The sequence below is a fragment of the Lactuca saligna genome, chromosome 2 (genome assembly GCF_052625555.1).
Source record: "Lactuca saligna cultivar CGN05327 chromosome 2, ASM5262555v1, whole genome shotgun sequence".
NCBI classification, from domain to species: Eukaryota; Viridiplantae; Streptophyta; class Magnoliopsida; order Asterales; family Asteraceae; genus Lactuca; species Lactuca saligna.
In genome coordinates, this window is record NC_136418.1 from 176428218 (window position 1) to 176447935 (window position 19718).

The 19718-nt window shown below is 34.5% G+C and overlaps 2 protein-coding genes and 1 long non-coding RNA gene across 4 annotated transcripts; all 3 read left to right on the top strand.

Annotated features, from left to right (window-relative positions):
- The first annotated feature begins 1229 nt into the window (after nucleotides 1-1229).
- Nucleotides 1230-6604, top strand: LOC145032941 (RNA-binding (RRM/RBD/RNP motifs) family protein). The gene is made up of 9 exons (XM_078981908.1): nucleotides 1230-1382; nucleotides 4246-4720; nucleotides 4806-4922; nucleotides 5029-5169; nucleotides 5261-5434; nucleotides 5528-5735; nucleotides 5833-6020; nucleotides 6094-6182; nucleotides 6264-6604. The coding sequence occupies exons 2-9, from the start codon at nucleotides 4286-4288 to the stop codon at nucleotides 6424-6426; spliced, it is 1515 nt and encodes a 504-aa protein (XP_078838034.1). The 5' UTR covers nucleotides 1230-1382; nucleotides 4246-4285; the 3' UTR covers nucleotides 6427-6604.
- A 2693-nt stretch (nucleotides 6605-9297) lies between these two features.
- On the top strand, nucleotides 9298-11287 carry LOC145032943 (receptor-like protein kinase HERK 1). Its single transcript, XM_078981909.1, has 3 exons — nucleotides 9298-10286; nucleotides 10374-10595; nucleotides 10840-11287. Exons 1-3 carry the CDS (start codon nucleotides 9579-9581, stop codon nucleotides 11089-11091), a joined length of 1182 nt encoding a protein of 393 aa, XP_078838035.1. The 5' UTR covers nucleotides 9298-9578; the 3' UTR covers nucleotides 11092-11287.
- A 3196-nt stretch (nucleotides 11288-14483) lies between these two features.
- LOC145032944 (uncharacterized) lies at nucleotides 14484-19718 on the top strand. 2 transcript variants are annotated; one of them, XR_013677236.1, is made up of 17 exons: nucleotides 14484-14894; nucleotides 15028-15354; nucleotides 15527-15655; nucleotides 15803-15927; nucleotides 16020-16156; nucleotides 16241-16345; nucleotides 16686-16868; nucleotides 17106-17195; nucleotides 17299-17427; nucleotides 17501-17571; nucleotides 17697-17811; nucleotides 17931-18062; nucleotides 18145-18210; nucleotides 18267-18374; nucleotides 18585-18656; nucleotides 18743-18843; nucleotides 18917-19718. It is a non-coding gene; the product is annotated as an uncharacterized LOC145032944 (long non-coding RNA). The 2 variants fall into 2 exon arrangements; XR_013677237.1 differs by having other exon boundaries at nucleotides 18292-18374.

Here is a 19718-nt window from a genome sequence, read left to right on the forward strand (position 1 = left end):
TTAATAATTGTCCTATGTAAAAATATCGTAAGAAAAACCTACAGAAACCGTTCATAAATATTGAATGTGTACAAAACAACAAAGACTTATTTTGTAACAAAAAAATATTAAGGATTAAACGTGCAAATAATATTAATGACTAAATATGTAGAAAGTGAGAAATATATTATCCTATTAAGTGAATTTTTCCGACTTACCTATAGTAACCTGTCACAAGGACAATTTAACAAGTTGATGGAACAAATATGAACGAAAAAAAAACTCAATAACAACATGTATACAAATTAAAAAGTATATTACCCTTTTAAATCATTATCCATTAAAAAAATATATTTGTTTTCACTACAAGATTAAAGAGTATAACGAGCTACATATGTTGTCGCCAAAGGTATACAGAGTAGCAACAATTATCTTTAGTGGTGACATGTAACAACTAATATGCCATCGATAATGTTTCGTTGGAACTCTTCGTTCTTATATCTTGTGATATAGCTTGAAACATATGTTTTGTTATATAATGCATAAATAGAGTTGCGTTCACAATACTTCGTTATAAATAGCGTAATAGTGTTTTGTAAATGATGTCCAATTATGACATAAAACTTAATTATAAGTGTAAACATAAAACATGAATGCATAAAGAAACTGGAATTTAAAGTTAATCTTATAGACTAGGATTAAAATCATGAAAATATATTGATTGAAATTAAAATTATTAATATAAATAATTTGTACCAATAAACAAAATAAGCTAATAGATTATAAAAAATGATAATGATTTAAAGAGGCAATAAAATTTTAATTTTGTTTATATTTAATCATTTATTATTTTTTTATTTTTTTATTTTTATGTTTGATTTATTTTTAAATTATTTGAAGTTGTTTATATTTTATACTTTATGATCCGTTGGACCAACCAATTATAAGAATAAAATATAAATACTTAAAGGATAAATCAAACACAAAAAAATTCAAAATTTAAATATAAATAACATTGAAAGTTCTTTCGATTCGTTACCCCAAATAAAAGGGAGATGTTTTACATGAACTTCCAAAATTCTCCGACCTACTATAGTACTGTCGTTTTTCTAACAAACTTATTGAATTATGAAAATATATTTGCGTTTCTATAAATGAAGTGAGAATAAAATAAGGATGGAAATGTCATTTGCCAGCCAATTTTTCTTTTTTCTATTCGAAAAAAATATCTCCGTAATTCTGAAATAAATATAGAAGGGATTGAAAGAGGGTAAAACTAAACCTAACCTGCAACATTTCAGGCTTCAGCGCCGCTCCTCCTTTCTTCCGACACCATAATCTCCGACCGGCATATATTTTACCGTCGTCGTCATTCGAGATCAGTCATCTACCTCCGCATACAGGTAAGACATAATCAACCTTTATTATTTCTCTGACATACGGTTTTATATTATACGAAGATAAGGAAAATATTGTAAAAAAATTGTATATGTATCTGGTCAAGTATGATTATTCTATTCGTTATTGATCAATATGACATGCCGGGCTTCGGATTCGTGTACTAAGAGAAAATAGAAACTAGCAACCATTAGGCCTATGATGGAAATTGACATTGCATTTTACATTGTAAGTGGTAATTTTTACAGCTGAGCTTATTGCTGGGCTGTGTAAACTCCTCTTATTCTTTGTTATATTTTTCGAGATTTGAGAGTATTCCGGTCATCGTGTTCAATTTTAGGTTGATTCCGGCTGTTTTAGGGTTTGCTGTAGTCTTCAAGAACATATTTAATTTGCAAATCTGTCTTCTACTTAACCCGTTAACCGTGCCTATGGTAATGGCATGTATGTTTTGACTTTTGACGCATATGGGTTATTAATGTTTTCAATAATAGAAGGGAATTTATAAATCAACTTGGAAGATGAATCTCTACAACTGGCTATGCTTGATTCTTTATTCAAATCAGCTTTACATAATGTTGATTTAAGGGCACTTTGAAGATATGTAGTAGCATATTAATGATGCTAGGTGTATATAGACATCTATCTATCATAAAAGATGTCAGTGCCTAAGACCATGTGTTGCTATAGCTAGTTTGATAACATATAAGTAGGGAGCTGGGACCAGTTTTTTGGTATCAGTTAGCCAACACGGGTGAAGGGTTGTAAATGAAGAACTTTATAATTATCAAGCAAATATAAGTGAGCATTAGGATTCATTAACTGTTAGGTGGTTTGAATCACTGTATGTTTCTTCCATTCCCTTCATGAACCATAATGTTCAAATCTTTTGAAGTGGTTGAGGTTTCTTTGTAGAATTAGATATATAGGAACAATACTGAAAAGCAATAAAGAAATGTAGATGCCACATCTTTGTATGCAAATATAATACACTCCTTTGGCGGCTTTAGTTGAGCATGATGCAGCTCCTCTACATTTCTTGTTTTCTTGGAATGATTTCTTGAAGTCTCCATCCTAGAAGAACAATATGAGAACTTTCACTAACTCACTAAGAATAGGTTCCTATGTTATTTTTGAATCTATTAGTTCTTGATCACACTAGGTTTGGAAGCTTAGATCTGCTTTGCTCATATGAATCGACTTATTACATGTTACACATTTGAGCTTTGATCAGGTAAAATTTTTTGGGGGAGATAAAAGGAATGCATTTATTTCGGCTAATGAGGTTTGGGTGGAGAAAGCATGATTGTATCATTGATCAAGATAAGGGTATATAGAATACAAATTGGCCAATTTGTTGAAAGTGTGAAACCCTGGGAAGACCTTAAAGACAATTAGTTTACCAAAATGACATAACTAGCGAGCAGTGATACATTTTTTAATGATAGCACTCCCCATTAACCTTGGACATACATTTTAAACATGTTTACAAGGCTATCGAATCATTGTGTTCTTTGAAGAGACTTTTGTGAAAATGTTGTCTAGTTGTCTAGCTCCATTGACACATTCAACAATGGAAGTAGGTTAGTGAGAAGTATCAACCACCTTGTTAGGGCAAAGTTGCACCTCATTTCAATGCTCTAGGTACCCTTATGCAGTAATTGAAGGTTTGCATCTCAACTATGTGCATGGTTGCTTCAGAAGTCTCTAAATCTTCATCAACCAAAGACAGCTCTTCCCATGCTGTTCATCTTTAACGTCTTTTTCTTTTCTTCTTTTATCACAGCAAGATAATTTAACTAGGCCCAAAAAAGAAACCTCTGATTTCTTGTTATTCCAATCCATAATCTTATCCCCAAAGAATGTAGGACTAGTTCTTAACAACCTCTTACTATATGTATTCATTTCACTTGTACAACCTTAAACCTATCCACTGAAGCAAAAGAAAAGCTGCGAATATGTCTTAGTGTATTGTATATAAACCACTATTCTTGATGATGCAGCTGTAAAGCACATGTGGGCTAGAGCTTATTGTTTTTGCATGGCAATGAGAATATGGATGAGTTTTTTTGTGAGGCATGTTGGTGTAAATTGTATTAGTAGCATTAGATGACCAATGATTTAGCAGCAGCCTTTTTTTGCTTAATTGCTTTCTCTAATCACATTTCTGTTTTCTCTTGCAATTTTTATATATGTTTTTGTTGTTTGTTGTGTAAAAGATGTATAAAAGTTATATAAAGGTGACAAGCACTCTCATGCACATTGTTATGTGAGTGAGTTGGCTTATATGATAATGATACTCCTATTAAGCACTGCTTTTGTGCATTTTTGAATTGCTCATTGGAGAGTATATTCTCAGCCCCTGTGCATTAACTTGCTGCAGGAAACAGGAAAATTAATCCCATCTTTCTTGATAAATTTTGATGCTATAAATTTGTTGTTGACCAAATCAAATCAACCCATTTAGCTCTCCTTTGACCATGCCTGCCTGGACATAGTTTCCCATCTTTTATTTGACTTTGCTGTGCATGAACATATATTATTTTTTTGATATCTCAAACCTTATTGTCTGCTCTTCCACCTTCTCATTATTGCTGCATTGTTGATGGTAGAAAGCTAGATGCAATTTTCCACATATCATTTTGAGAATTGAGTCATTCACAGTTGTCTCTTTCACGTATGATTTGCCAATTTTGAAGTCTCCTTGAGCAAAACCATATCATATCATATCATATCTAATGGCACAGATTCTATTTCTATCACTGTTGTTCTCACTTTGCCACTCCTTTTCTCCTTTTGAATCTTGTTCCCATTGCTCTCTTCTTTCTTCTGTAAATGCTTCTTCTGGCTTCTGTGTATCTATCCCAGTTGCTGTTCAAGCTTTTATTCCTAGATACATAACAATAAGATGCCAAGGACCACCCGGGCAAGGGCAGCTTCCAAGGCTGAGGAATCTCCAAAGGCTGTGGAAAAAGCAGCATCTGAAACAGAAGAGCAGGTGGACTTTGAAGAGGAGGCTGTTGAAGAGGAGGTTGAATATGAGGAAGTAGAGGAAGAAGTGGAGGAAGAAGAAGAGGAAGAGGTTGAAGAAGAAGAAGAAGTTGAGGAAGATGAAGAAGAAGAAGAAGAGGAGGAGGAGGAAGATGCTGATGATGAAGCAGACAGACAGAAAGCCGGGGAGGATGAAGAAATGGAAAATGCTGATGCTGATGAAGAGAAGAAGTATGCAGAGCTTCTTGCCCTTCCTCCTTATGGTTCAGAAGTATATCTTGGTGGAATTCCTCTAGATGTTTCCGAAGATGATGTCAAAAAGTTTTGTGAATCCATTGGAGAAGTCACAGAGGTAACCTTCTCTTTTTCTCTTTCTCTCACTACATTATAAATAAATAAATAAATATATGTTTAATTAATAAATAAGAAACAAACAGGTTCGGATAATGAGGGGCAAAGATGCATCCGAGAATAAGGGGTATGCTTTTGTGACCTTCAGGACCAAGGAGTTGGCTTCTACTGCCATCAAGGAGCTTAATACTAAGGAGCTGAAGGTATTGCTTGTTACAATTATCATTATCATTCTTTTTAGAAACAATAAATAATATGAAGCTATTGGCTAAGGAGTTATTGTTGTTTGTTTGTTAATTAATATCTCAGGGTAAAAGGGTGAGGTGCTCAACATCTCAAGCAAAACATAAGTTATTTATTGGTAATGTTCCAAAAAGTTGGACATTGGAAGACATGGAAAAAGTTGTGAGAAAGGTTGGACCAGGGATCAATTCTGTGGAGCTGCTAAAGGTATCAATAGATACCATCACTAATTGGTTGTTTGTAGGATATATTAATTATATATAATGTGGTTCTCAAAAACCAACTTTTTTTTTTACAGGATCCACAAAACCCTAGGAGGAACCGTGGATTTGCTTTCATTGAGTATTATAACCATGCATGTGCAGAGTATTCGAGACAAAAAATGCTGAACCCTAAATTTAAACTTGATGATAATGCTCCAACTGTCAGCTGGGCTGACCCCAAAAATGCAGAGTCTTCAGCTTCTTCTCAGGTAGGTGTGAAGGTGCATTGGTTTTTATATATATATATATAATCTATTAAAGTCAAGTTGTTGACTAGTGAAGTCATGTATATATATGTATAGGTGAAGGCAGTGTATGTGAAGAATCTACCAAAGAATGTGACTCAAGATGAGCTAGAAAAGATATTCGAGCACCATGGAAAGATCATAAAAGTGGTTCTCCCTCCTGCAAAAGCAGGCCACGAGAGGAGTAGGTTTGGTTTTGTTCATTTTGCAGATAGATCAAGTGTCATGAAGGCTCTTAAGAACACCGAGAAGTATGAGTTAGATGGTAAATACATACATACTGCAATACTGCATACTTCTCTCTCTCACGATCAAAACAATTTTTATGCTCTTTTGATTGAGATGGTTTATATATAATATAGGTCAAGTATTGGAGTGCTCACTTGCTAAGCCACAAGCAGACCAGAAATCATCTGGAGGATCTTCAAACAACCAGAATAAGGCGGCTTTACTTCCAAACCACCACCCTCCTCGTGTTGGTTATGGCGGCTTGGTAGGTGGTGCATATGGTGGTTTGGGTGCAGGATATGGTGCAGCCGCCTATGGACAGGTAGCTCACAACCAACACTTATCTATCTTTTCTTTATAAAAACAATGAAAGCATTATTCATGGGTTACTGCAGCCGCCACTTATATACGGAAGGGGACCTTCAACAGCTGGTATGGCCATGATGCCAATGCTTTTGCCTGACGGAAGGATTGGATACGTCCTGTAAGTGGAAGAGGAGGATTTAGGCGGTTTTTCTGTTTAAATGTCTTTTTTCACTATTCATTTTTTTATTTGCAAAAACAGGCAACAACCAGGTATGCAGCCACACTCACCACAGGCCATGCCACAACAGCCAAGAGGTGGTGGTGGTCGGAGTGGGGGAGGAGGCGGCTCAGGTGGTGGTCATAGGCGGGGTAATGACAGTGGAGGTCGAGGAGGAGGAGGACGACGCTACAACCCGTATTAGGCTGCCGGGTCTAATAATGTTAATTGTGTTTCGGATGGATTAACTTTAAGAGCACCTGGAGGGATACAGATTGGGATTGAATGGTTAAAACTTTACCCCACTAAATTGTTTTAACATTTCTTTGTGCTTCTCTTTAAAACAAAACAAAACAAAAAATGGAGAGCTTAATTAGCTTGAATGAATAGTGTTATAGTTGGTTTGTTATGTGGAAAATAAAACTAGACCGACTGCTCTAACCAACTAATCCAATCCAATCCAATCCAATCCATCATGTCATCAACTTGTTGAAACTTTGTTTTGGACTCGGCTCATTGCATGTAAAAGCTTTACAGTATTACCATTGTATAGTTTCATCACCAACTAAACTCGTAAACCATATCCTAGAACTGAAATTAAAGTATACTAGGTGGACAATATTACCAAATGCTACCGTCTAACTGCACCAATCTTTACCAGCTACTTATCTTTCCTCGCTAAATTATATACTAACACTTAAATTAATGTAATGTGCTGGAAATACATCCTATTAATTAATCGTAATGTCACATACAAATAAGGAAATTAACATTGATCATTTGCAGCCATTGGTAATGTAAGGCACACAATCACATAAAGATTGATTGGGGAAACATTACATTCCATAAGGTTTAATATGACTAACTTGTACCATCCACCCATTTGTACCAAAAAGCCCAAAAAGTATATAGAAAGGCAGCCCAAATGGTAACATAAAGAAACGTGATTAGTGGTTATATCAGAAAAATGTACCATGGAAAATAAAAGATGTATAAAAAAAGATGAACCATAAGCCCATCTAAACCATCCCCACTACAACGCACAATCCCTTAACCTATTACTAAGATGGGGAAGAGTGGCCTCGCTAAAACAACTTGCCATCCTCTCTGCAAGTTGATGAACACCACCCCTAGCTCTCGCTAGGGAGATTGTTAACGAAAAGTCATTGCCATTGTAGCGAGGGGAGAGAGAGTCCAACTGGTGGAAGACACATTTAATGGATTGCATTGACCAAATTCAAAGTTAGGTGGAAGAAGGCAATTTCAACTACTTTATTTCATATATTTTGTATTTATTTGCCAATTACTTTCTCATTTATTTTCCACGGCTTAATTTATTTCATATACTTTTATAAAGAATTCGCTTTCTCATTTACTTTTCATTTAACTTTCAACCACTCCCTCATTTATGTACATTTTAATTATAAAAATTCAAAAATTTCAATTACAATTCCAATACTATAACTATTCGTGTTTAAAAAAATAAAATTTGTTTAATATTTATGCGTAAAAAATGTTTGTATATTAAAATAAAGTAATTTATTTAAACTAAAAAAAAGAAAAAATGGAGTGCTAAGTGTGTCACTACCCCTATCAAATGCTAAGTTTAGATGTTAAAAAAGAAAAATAAGGTGACAATCAAAAAGCTGACATGACAAAGTGATAAGAATGGAGGCTAACAATCACCATCTTTATCAAAAGCAAACTTCTTTTTTTGTTTTGATTATTCTCTAGAAGGTTTAGTTCTCTTCTTGGAGGCATCCTGTTGACCTTCATCATCAACCTCATTTCCTATATCATTACTGTTGGTGATTTTAGTGTTACTGTATTATTTTAAGTAACTGGAACTAATATGTGAGTTAAGGGGCTTCATGATTTGTACTCTAATACATGTATGGGGTTGTGTGGAGTGCACATATGTATAAGATCGAGTCAGAAGCCGGTACGACAACTAGTTGGGGGTCCGGGGGTAGCGCCCCCGGGTCCGGGGTTTCTAAAGGGGCAGCGCCCCTAGCGGTAAAACTAATGAAAAACTCAATTTCTTGAGGGTGATTATGGTAAAACTAACAAAACTCGTTAGTTTTGGTAACCTTAATCTGGATTAATATTACTGGCTACCAATGCAACTAATGACGGCCCAACCATAATGAAACCCTAATCATGTTTAGTATATAAACAATTATTCTTTTCAGAAGGGGGTTACGTTCTTTAGCTCTCGTTTTTCATCACACATTTACAGAACCCTTTAACATAATAGCTTACGTTTTCTGTGCCTAGAAACGTAAGTGTTTGCTTGGATTATCCTAGGCTAAATTTTTGTAACCCAGGCATATGATAGAAATATCAGTTCGGAAAGTGATATCACGATCCGAACTGGTATCAAGATCTCCACCGCATACCCTAATTTTCCCAACAATCACTTATTCACTTTCATTGGTCATCACCGATACCCTCATTAATAACATCTTCATCATCATCCATAGGATGACCCTCCACTTCATTTAATTTTTATTATCCATAAATACTCATGCAAAATTAAATTAGAGGAAAGAAGCAAACATTGGTAAAAATAGATAAATATACAAGGAGTTAATATTCACCAGCTCAACTGGTGGGATGTTATCTTCAGTTGTTGGATTCGCGGTTTATTAACGTTTTGAGAATCATTCATGCAAAATTTTCGACAAATGTTTCGTGTATCATAGTTAGAGAACATAAATCGTATTAGATACCACATGATGAATTTTGTGATGCTTGTGGTAGTGACAAAAGCATTGCAGATTGCCAGATTTATACGAAAGATATGATAATATGAATTGCATTAGCTTGGCATCCATGATTTTATTATTAGATTTTTTATATGCCACGACTTGTTTTTTTAATAGAACATAATTTTGAAACATTTCTCAATTTTGAAAAGTTATAGTTTAACAATAGGTTATTTATCACTGTGTTTTAATTTTGAAAATTTATATAATTTTAAACATTTCAAAAAATTACAAATGGTTTTGGTAAGTTCTATAAAATACTTCTTCGTTCTTATCACAATCTCCCCCCCCCCCCCTAATTATTAGTAACGACTCCGTCTTTCAATTTTCATTTCACAAATTTTATTTTCCAATTTTCCACTATAATATTCCTGTTACTAATTAAAGAGCCGTAATCTCATGTCTCTAATCCAAGAACTCGACCACCTTAAAATTCCAGTTGAAGACATCAAATCGGCCACCGAACAAAGGCCAACTCCCAGTCTCTGCATCTGCCTCTGCCACTGCCACCAGATCCACTAGACCATCCACCACCGTCGCTGTAAAGCGGCTAGACGTGAAGGGTGGGCAAGGACAAAATGAGTTCTTGATGGAGATCTTCATGCTCTCTAGTTACAAACACGAAAATCTGGTCTCTCTTGTTGGATTCTGCGAAGAAGGTGACGAGAAAATCATTATTTACGAGCACGAGGGTCGCGGAAGCCTCGATAAGTATCTGGCCACCGATCATCTTACATGGGTGCAACGGCTTCTGATATGTCTTGGTGCTGCTCGTGGACTAAATTATCTACATACCGGTGTCGGAGAGGGGCACAGGGTTTTACATCGTGACATTAAAAGCTCTAATGTCTTATTGGATGATAATTGGGAAGCAAAAATTTCCGATTTTGGGTTGTCAAAAATAGGTCCAACGAATCAGGAGTTCACTTTTCTTGTTACGAATGCCGCTGGAACATTTGGCTATGTTGATCCGCTATACGTATCGACAGGAGTTCTTACAAAAGAGTCGGATGTGTATTCTTTTGGTGTGATTTTATTTGAAATCTTGTGTGGAAGGCTTGCGATGATCGGAAAATATGACGACGAACGTCGGTTCTTATCTCACTTGGCTCAACTCCGTTATGAAGAGGGGAAACTAGACGAAATTATTTTTCCCGGTATTCTGAAACAAATAAAGCCCGATTCGTTGCGAGTGTTCTCCAGAATCGCTAATCAATGCCTGAAAATAGATAGGAAAAAACGTCCGACGATGGCAATGGTCATCGAACAGCTACAAATCTCGTTGGAATTTCAAATCGTAAGTTATCTTACTTGTGAAAGATCTGGTGTAATCTTGTAAAGAACTTGAACTGATAATCATAAACTTTATGCTATTTAATGCTAGGGTTGTCGGAAAATCGTACGAATTGGGTTATGGGGATCGAGCACAGGTGGATCCCCATGGTCGTTGCAGCTTGATAGCAACCAGAAGCTTCGGAAGATAACGATAGATCACGAGGATTGGCTTTATTCTATTGGTTTTACAACTCAAGATTTTAGTGGGACGTTGGATTCTTCTCAACGTCATGGTGGCAGCGGCGGCCCTAGCGGTGGCAGAATTTCTGAGGTGACAAGTCTTTAATATTAAAAAAAAAATGAAAAGAAGATGCAACAGTCTATTCATGAACATATCTACCAAATTATATGATAGTGATTAAAAAGTCAAAAGTCAAAAGTGATCCATAAACAGACAACCTTAATATTATTTGTTAATGTTAAATGTCTCAAAATGTTAAGACATAACAAGAGAGAACCTTAATACTATGTGATTATTGTCTTTTTAGCAATATGATTATTGTTGCTTTTTGTAGGTTAACTTCGATGTTGATGAGGAGATAACCGAGATACTAGGAACAGTTGGGAAAACGACCGGACGTTATGCAAATTATATAGTAATCTCATCATTGTGTTTTAAGACAACCAAAAAGACGTGCGGGCCTTTTGGTAATGAGACAGGGACTCGTTTTTCAGTGCCATGGGATGAAGGTACGTTTGCAGGGTTTTATGGTCGCGCTGGTTTTTACTTAGATGGATTGGGTTGTTACTTGAAGGCTACAATATGAAAGCCTTCTTCTTATATGACTCCTTATAGGTACATATAACATATATGAAGGGCTAATATTGTAAAATGCCAATCTACTATTGGAAAGAACATCTCATAGAATCCCTAACCTACTTCTTTTCGCTTAATGTCCATCAACTTTAGTTTAGTTTAGTTTACCAATATCGTGAATATATCAGGATAAATGAGTTACCCGAAGTGGAAAACATCTATACTCATTTTTGTTGTTGTATATATTAGATTAATTTATTTTGTTCTTTGTGAAATTTTGTCCAAGCCTAATGATTATAAGCATCAAGAAATAGACTTTCAGAACAGCATACGTTGATTAAAATTACTTGATACAGCTAGCTATCTATCATTTAGGATATCACATCTATCAAGTTTTTCTATGGAAAAATACAGTACCATTGACATATTGATTTTTATTGAATAAAAGATTTATAACCTGTTAAACATGGCTTCATAGGTTTTTGGCATTGCTTGAAAGCCACTAAAGCCTAACTACTTTTAATCAATAGATAATTTCTTTTGAATATGTCAACTTAGATGCCAATCATTAATTCCTTATGATCGACTTTACTTTTCACAAGTTATATAGTATTAATTTACATACAAAGTTGTCTCATATTGCATTCCTATCATCATCAATCATACATAAGCATAATAATTTAAAAAAAATGCATACATCACAATATTTTCTATATATAAAAAATTAGAGTTTAGAAGTAGCATCGGTGAAGATAAAGGTTCTAAAAAGCTCGATATGGTTTTGTCATGGCTCCAAGACTTGTATTTGGCGACTAAATTTAACAAAATGTCGTCTTAAGACAATACACTACAATAAATGTTACCATTACCGATGACGCCTTTAGCAGCGACTCCTGACATTAGCGACGACATCTAATTGACGCGTTACATGTCGCCGCTAATACCTTTTTGCAGCGACCGGTCGCCACTAATACCTTTAGTGGTGACTGCCCCTATCTTCGCGGCGACAATCGTCGCCGCTAATGCCCGACTTTCTTGTAGTGATATGTATATAAAAATGAATAATAATATATAGAATAATTGAATATATACAAAATTGTCGTCTGAAGTCATGTCGTACAACCAGTGGCGAGACAACGTGTAAGGAACGTTGGTCCTAGGACCCACCTATATTTTTTTCAATTTATCTAAAATTTCTATAGAAATTTTTTGGCGACCTACCTTAAAAAGTATTTAGGTCATACCTTACCAATAAAAATATTTGAATTTACATAGAAAAATGTATATAGAAAAATTAGTGAACCACATGGTTTTCTATTCTAGACTCGTCACTGCGTACAAACAAGCCACAACTCGCAAAAGTTTGAGCTTGACATTGCTGTCACGTCATGCCTAACGGTATTTAAAACATTGGTGAAGATTATACATTTTCTTTTAAACACAATTTCATATATGCATAGTTATAGAGAACATGTGTATGTGATTGTGTTTCATTAAAATTTACAATTAATATAGACATTTTTCTAAAAAGGAGTAAAACTAATAAAGGTTTGAATTTCTAAATAAACAATAAATATTTTTTTAACCATCATCTGATAATTCACTTGGTAAGACAATGATTTTTTTTTATAGAAGTCACAAGTTCAAATTCCGAGGGTTTCAGTCAATGGTGTCCAGGACGAGGTAATGGAACATTGATAATGAATATAAGACAATGCTGTAAGCAGAAATACAATTTTTCTAAAAGAAGAAAAACTTTCTTTAAATAGAACCAAATGGATTGATTCTTGACCGCGATAACCGACTTATTCTTTTGAGAGAGGCAATCATGAATTTTAGCGGAACTTCGTTCTATATTGTCAGTCTTTGTTTTTGCATGATGAGTTCGCAAAGTGTTGGTGATTTGTTTCATTAATAGTATTTAAGTGTAATAGATTAATTTGTTGACATTAAACAATCTTGATAAATACTAAACAAGTGATAGTGGTGCGGAGTGCACATGTGTAATTTTGTTCAAGATTAAAAGTAGATTATTATTTACGGGCAAAGCCCTTGAAAGAACGTGGATCCGGAGGCAGCGCCCCTGGAAGCGGGGTCCAAGGGGTGGCCTCCTTGACGGGGTCCAAGGGGCACAATTTTTAGAAAATTAACTCGTTTTTTAATTTGTCTTGACTCTTGTTGAAAATCCGGTTTTGTGACTGTTGGAAACTATCTTGTGACAGTTTGTGTATTTTTCAGACATAGAAAACTGCTTTGTGATAGTTTTCAGACATAGAGGTTTATAACCACTTTTTGGTCGTTATTTTGGGTACATACGGAATTCATAAAAAACACTCTCTATTCTTGCACCTTATTTTTGATTCTTATCCAATTGCTGATTTCGAGAGTACCACATAAATACTTCAATTTCAAAGTGACATCACGATTTTCAGAATTCCAAGTGTTCTCATACCCCAAAATTCTAACACAAAGTTGGTCGAGGTTCCCTAGAAAATTGATGGCGTTTCGGAGGAGAATATGAGACAAAATTGCAAAAATGGTCCCTGTGGTAGGCAAAATTTTGTGGTTTTGGTCTAAAAAGTTTTGGTGGTGCAACGGTGGTCCAATTTTAGATACCTTGTGTGATTTTGGTCCCTATGGTTATCATTTTCTTGTAGTTTTGGTCCAAACCCTACCTAAAATGACAATTATACCCTTAAATGATTCTTTTTTAATTTCTTTTATTTAATTTCTTATTATTTTAATTAAAAAAAACCAAAAAAACCCACCCCACTCTTAAGTCAACAATTCACCACGTCTCTTTCTCTCTCTCTCTCTCTCTCTCTCTCTCTCTCGTAAAGACCAAACACCTGACTTCAATCCACCGCCTCCATCATCGTCAACCACTACCACCTCAAAATCTTCAATAAATTGTTGCCAACATATCTTCCTCCATCTCCACCACAGAAGCTACCGGAGACTCCTCACCTAAGCCAACTTTCATATTCCGATCACCACTACCACCACTATTGATCAACACCATTACCACCCGTCTACACCATCAATATCTATTTAATTTTGTCTCCTCGATGTGGACATCAAAGCACAATACACTACAAGAAAAATACCCTTTAATGACACGCAAACAATGACACTCACAGATTTACGGTATGCATTTTTGTGTGCCCTTCAAAATAATGTCAGGTTTCCAAAAATTGAAGGATAAAGGACACGCATTTTTGCGTGCCCTTAAATTAGTGTTTCAAGAAAAAAAATTAAAACACGGAGGGCACCTAACGAAAAAAGCGTGTCCTCTAAAGCTGTCGTTTTATATTTTTTTAGGAAGGCGCGCGTTCTCCATTTTTTTAATAGCCTACAGGGGGGAAATGAAATCCCAAAAAATTAAACACCCCGCCATGTACGTATCTCCTCCTCCTTCTATAATCCTCTACCAATGAACCCTAATATAACTGTGAGGCTGTGAATCCTTTTGAACCAGCCGTCTTCCTTTACCTCTACACTCTCTATCCCTTCCCTTTGGAAGCCCTAACCGCCACCAGCAGCATTGAACCCCATCGTCTGTAAGAGTTCGGAGTGCATATAATGAAATCGACATCAACACAGTTGTGTCTGATGAAACAACACAGGAAATACCGAATCGAACTTGGGAATATCTCCTCCTTCCCTCCACGTCCTTACAATCGACCTTCTTCCATCAACACTTTTATACCTCACCCGATAAGATAAACGATTTCACTGTTGATGAGAAGATAGAGAAGGTGAGAAACGAATGTGATTGGTCTGAACACATGATTTTGTTCGGTTTTTGAAACTGTGAGTTAAATCGGTTAATTTGTATGGTTTTTTTTTTGTTAATTTGTCAATTTTCATCTTCACTCCTCACTTTTGTTTCATCTTCAGCTTTATGGTATCTGATGTATGTGTGTTTGGTCCATCTGTGAATTAGTGAATCTAGATTCTCTCCTGTTGGATTCTGGTCCATCTGTGCATCTACACAATACAGGTAACAACTCTAGTTCATTTGAGAGTCTTGTTCGTTTGAGAGTCTTGATTACTTCCATGGCTATAACTAGCTTTGCGAGTCTTGATTGCTTCTATGGCTATAAGCAGCTCCAATACCGATGTTTAAAAAAAACCGTTCAGATTATTAAGCTTCAGATTTGCTTCCATGGCTCTGGTTATAGCTATGGCTACCTGCTGTTATTTTCCTGTGCACACCAGGTGTTCGATCATTTGCCTCTGTGAGAAAACCACCGTGTAATTCAAATCAAAGGTATTCAAAATGCTTGAAATTGGTTGTACCAAAATACTAATATTAGGAATTGGAGATGTTCCATGTGATCATGTCTGGTCACTGGTGGCTTTTGTTCTATGGATTCAAAGAAACATGTAATCTGCTATAGATGTTGATGTATTAACTACCTCCATTTTTATTTGATTAATAGGCACTTATTGATGCTCATGACATGGTAAGAGGACAAATGAACTTCAAGAGGTTGAAACTTACAGACATCAAGATTGACATCAACAGATTTCAAAGAAAAAAACCCTTGTTGCTGCTTTAGAAGCTGCAGGTAAGTTTTAAATGTTTGGATTTCTATTATTGTTACTTGAATGCTTTTATTTGTGTTTATAGAATTTGTCCAATAACTTAACAAGTGCTTTTCATGCCAGTTTGTGAGCTGTGTATTTTGACCAATAACTTAACAAATGCTTTACAGGAAGAAGCTAAATCTGTCGGGCATCAGCGTAATGTTTGGCTGACTAATCTCCTTGTTTGCTGCTGTGAAGATGATGAGAGGCTACCTGTGGCAGATGGTTTGACTTTAACAAAAGGCAAAAAAAGGTTTTGAAATTGTTGGGACCTAGCTGCTATTACTCATGAATGGAGTCAATTGTACATTATCCAATCTCTTCTATTATGGGTGTTTCTTGCAGTCTAATGCTTCACATATTCTTGGGTTCAAGTTCCAATATTATCAGCGTTTGGAAGTAAATAGTACAGTACCCTTTGGGCTCTATCAACTTACTGTACTTGTTTGACATGTGACATTTTTGTGGAAGACAATAGAAAGGTAATATAAATTATTATAACTAAAAATCATCACATATTATCCCCTTATTCACTAATATATTATCCTTTTTTCTTTTCATTTTAGACAAAATAGTGTCCTGCCCCTGGTTGTGACTATGTTGTGGACTTCATTGTTGGTGGTGGAACATTTGATGTTACCTGTGGTTGCTCATATAGCTTTTGCTAGAATGTAAGCTTCATTATTTTGTATTTTTAAAATGAAAAACAAAATAAATATTCATTACTTTTGAGTCATATTAACAATGTACTTGTTTGTTTCCCCTGTTTTATTTACTTGTTTGTTTCAAAATTTATATTTTTAAGATAAGAGTTGTAGTGTATTTATATAATTATTAGCTGAACTTGTTAAGAATATGAAATAAAAACTTTTTTTTAAAGCAATTATGGTTAAAAGTTTTAACTAAATTAATTGTCACAAATGATGATGTAGAGCTGGTGGGGTTTGCAAACTTCTTCAGACTGAAATCAAAACCATTCCAATAATAAATGTGGCTTAATTCTGTATTCAGATACTACATCCAAATGACAGTCACAAAAAACAGAAGAATGGCAGTCACAAAAAACTAAAGGAAGTGGGACCCCAATAAAAGACTTAGTAATGGCAGTTCAGGTGTCCTTTTTGTGAAGAACAAGATAGAAACCCGGGGACGAAGAAAAGAAGTCAGGTGTATGTTTATTAAGATAGAAAGAGGGTAATTTTGTCATTTTATCTCAAATAGTTATAAGCCATTTTACGTCAGTTTTTGAAAACTACTAATATTATTAGTGGTGACAAAAAGATAATTTTATAAGTTAAACTTATTGACTTCTAAAAGAAGATAATAAGTCAATTAATCATTTCAATAGTAAAAACTCTTAATCCCTTGTAACAATGCATTTCATAGGCTGTTTTTTTTTTGACGTTTTTAATCTTTGTTGGGTATTAACAGGTTTATTCAGAGGTGTTATCGCTAATTGAGTTATGCAGAGTGCAGCTGAAAGCAATCCAGTTGACGGGTGAACCAAATTTCTCTAAAATTGTTAGTTTTTGTAAAAATTTTATACAAAATCCAATTTAGTTCTTCAATATTATAAAGTTCAATGGTAAATTGGTAATTTTTGCATTTGTTTTCCAATTTCCAGGCAACATCATTTTCACGGCCTCCTCATATCTTTGTTTCTACTCCAGCTTGTGTCCAAAGATGTCTTTCATCAGGTGTTCTTCAAGCAAAATCTGTTCATGATTCTCTTTAAATTCTTATTATTGATAAGGTATGAATTCTTTTCTTTCTATAAAAAATTATAATACTCTTTATTAAAGTACTGATTCATGTTAGTAAATCAGGCACATCTTCTTTTTACATATGGATATGAAAAGAATCTCAAAGATCTCAAAACTCACATTCCTAAAAGATGGTAATGCCTTCTCATGTCTACTACCTCAAGGTTTTTTTGTGTCATTATCACTTCTTATAAGATGGTATTTCCATTTCTGCCCCTGCAATTTCTTCATTCAATTAATTCTGATGAAAATTTTTCAGTGATGATGTTGAAAGCTTGAAGAAGCTTTATCTACAAAATCTCTATATTCTTACTTTACCAGAAGTTGGTGATGGAAAGGATGAAATTGTCCCAAAAAATGTTCAACAATTTTGGGTAAGAGCTTAAGAGCTAAAATCTTGTATACTTATTTAACAAACTTCTTTTAGGGCATTTCTTTCATACATTGTAAAGTTGATTGAATCTTTATTTATTTATTTTACTTTTATATTTAGATACAATGCAGTTATTGAGATAAGCTTCTTTACATTCTTGCAATTTTGAAGTTGGATCTTGTTCAAAAGAAAGTCTTGATATTTACAAATACAATTGACACAAGTTTTAGATTAAAACTTTATCTTGATCAGGTATTATTTTTCCCATTAAATTAATCTTTTTTTTGGTACCTATTATAGATTTTAATAAAACTTTTTATATATTTTTTGACAGTTTGGTATAAAATCTGCTGTGTTAAATGCTGAATTACCTGTGAATTCACGTCTACATATTCTTGAGGTATTATTCCCTTAGAATTTTATTAAAATTTTTATAATTCTATATAATGTTTTTAGGGTTTTGGTTCTTAAATGAAAGAAGAAAACATACTTGCTGGTAAGATGAGTATGGTACAGTTGCAAGGGCGAGACTAGTTGCTGACAGCATAAAACGAAATGGTCAAGGTACTCTACTCTACTGCTTCATCCTATATGTCTACAAGTTTGGTTGGCTGTTTCTCTTATTACAGATGCATTAGTTGCATCTGGTCAGGTATAAATTCATCAAATGTTGACATTGACTTGACTTGACTTGACATATAGTTTAAGAAAAATGTTTGACTATTTGTCAATTAGTTGACTTCTTAACCATTTTTTTATTTTCTTTTGTTTTAGGCGTTGATTGCTAGTTTGGTTTCAAAAGGGGATTATAGATTCGTGAAGGATATCACATACTTCGTGCTGACTGTAATGTTAATTAATAATTATTTTCTTTATATAATATATAAAAATGTTTTTATTTTATAAAAATTAATGTTTATTATTTTCTTTAGATTGGTTTTGTGATTGGTGTTACTTTGGCTGCAATATGGCGGTTATTGTTGATGGTTTGCATTATGGCGTTTCAGACTTCCCGTATGCTGCTTATTCCATGGTATGCTTTTTTTTAGACATGAATATAAAATTACGTATTTGCCCTTGGATTAATATGTTTTTCACTGTAGAAGCTTGTTGGGATTTTATCGTCTGCTTTTCTTTTCTATGCTCCCTCGGGTTTTGGTCTTCATGGTGTTTGGTCGGGTTTGACTCTCTTCAAATCTGACCGGGTCGAATAGTAAAAAATGAGCTACCGGTGGAATAGTTAAAAATGATTTTCCTCTTTTTCTTTTATCGATGAAGTACATGCTGCTCTTTCTCTCTCAGATATAGCAGTTGCATCAAAGCTTTTTGCTGCCATGGATCCAGATCAGGTACTTCCTCTTGACTAGATGTACACTCTTTAATACAATATGTAATAACCATTAGAAGAAGGCCCTAGGGTCTTGTTCAATGCTTTAGCTGTGTTTGCTCTAAGGGAGATCAACTTATCAAAAGTAAGTTATTTGTTTCACCCTTTTATTTAATATTTTTGTTATTGAATGAAAATCTTAATGAAAGTAATTGATAACCCTTTTTCTGTAAATGATGTTGTGATTGTGGGAGAGGTGTTGTGTTTATCTCTATTGCTAGGTAACCTTCTCAACAACAACATTCTACTTAAGCAGGTGAGTAATCAAGATTAAGGGAGACTTGTAATCATGTTGGACATTCCTTTCCAGTACACATTAAGCAGGTGGTACGCACACAAGGTGTTGGTAGAAACAAATAACATGAAACGTTTCCAGTAAGAAACAAAGTTGTATGATTATTTGTTAGTTTTATAGAAATGTATAACCCATGTTAGCAATGTATTATTTTTGTTTAACATTTGAATGATTCTTTGTATGACATTATAATTTGTGCAATTTATTTTATTTTTTGAGTATGAAA

Excerpts from the sequence above, each read along its gene's own strand:
- LOC145032941 (XM_078981908.1), top strand. The coding sequence starts at position 4,286 with ATGCCAAGGACCACCCGGGCAAGGGCAGCTTCCAAGGCTGAGGAATCT. Across the intron at positions 4,721-4,805 it reads CCATTGGAGAAGTCACAGAG|GTTCGGATAATGAGGGGCAA; the intron begins GTAACCTTCTCT and ends AGAAACAAACAG. Across the intron at positions 6,183-6,263 it reads GGAAGGATTGGATACGTCCT|GCAACAACCAGGTATGCAGC; the intron begins GTAAGTGGAAGA and ends TTGCAAAAACAG.
- LOC145032943 (XM_078981909.1), top strand. The coding sequence starts at position 9,579 with ATGGAGATCTTCATGCTCTCTAGTTACAAACACGAAAATCTGGTCTCT. Across the intron at positions 10,287-10,373 it reads TCTCGTTGGAATTTCAAATC|GGTTGTCGGAAAATCGTACG; the intron begins GTAAGTTATCTT and ends ATTTAATGCTAG. Across the intron at positions 10,596-10,839 it reads GCGGTGGCAGAATTTCTGAG|GTTAACTTCGATGTTGATGA; the intron begins GTGACAAGTCTT and ends TGCTTTTTGTAG.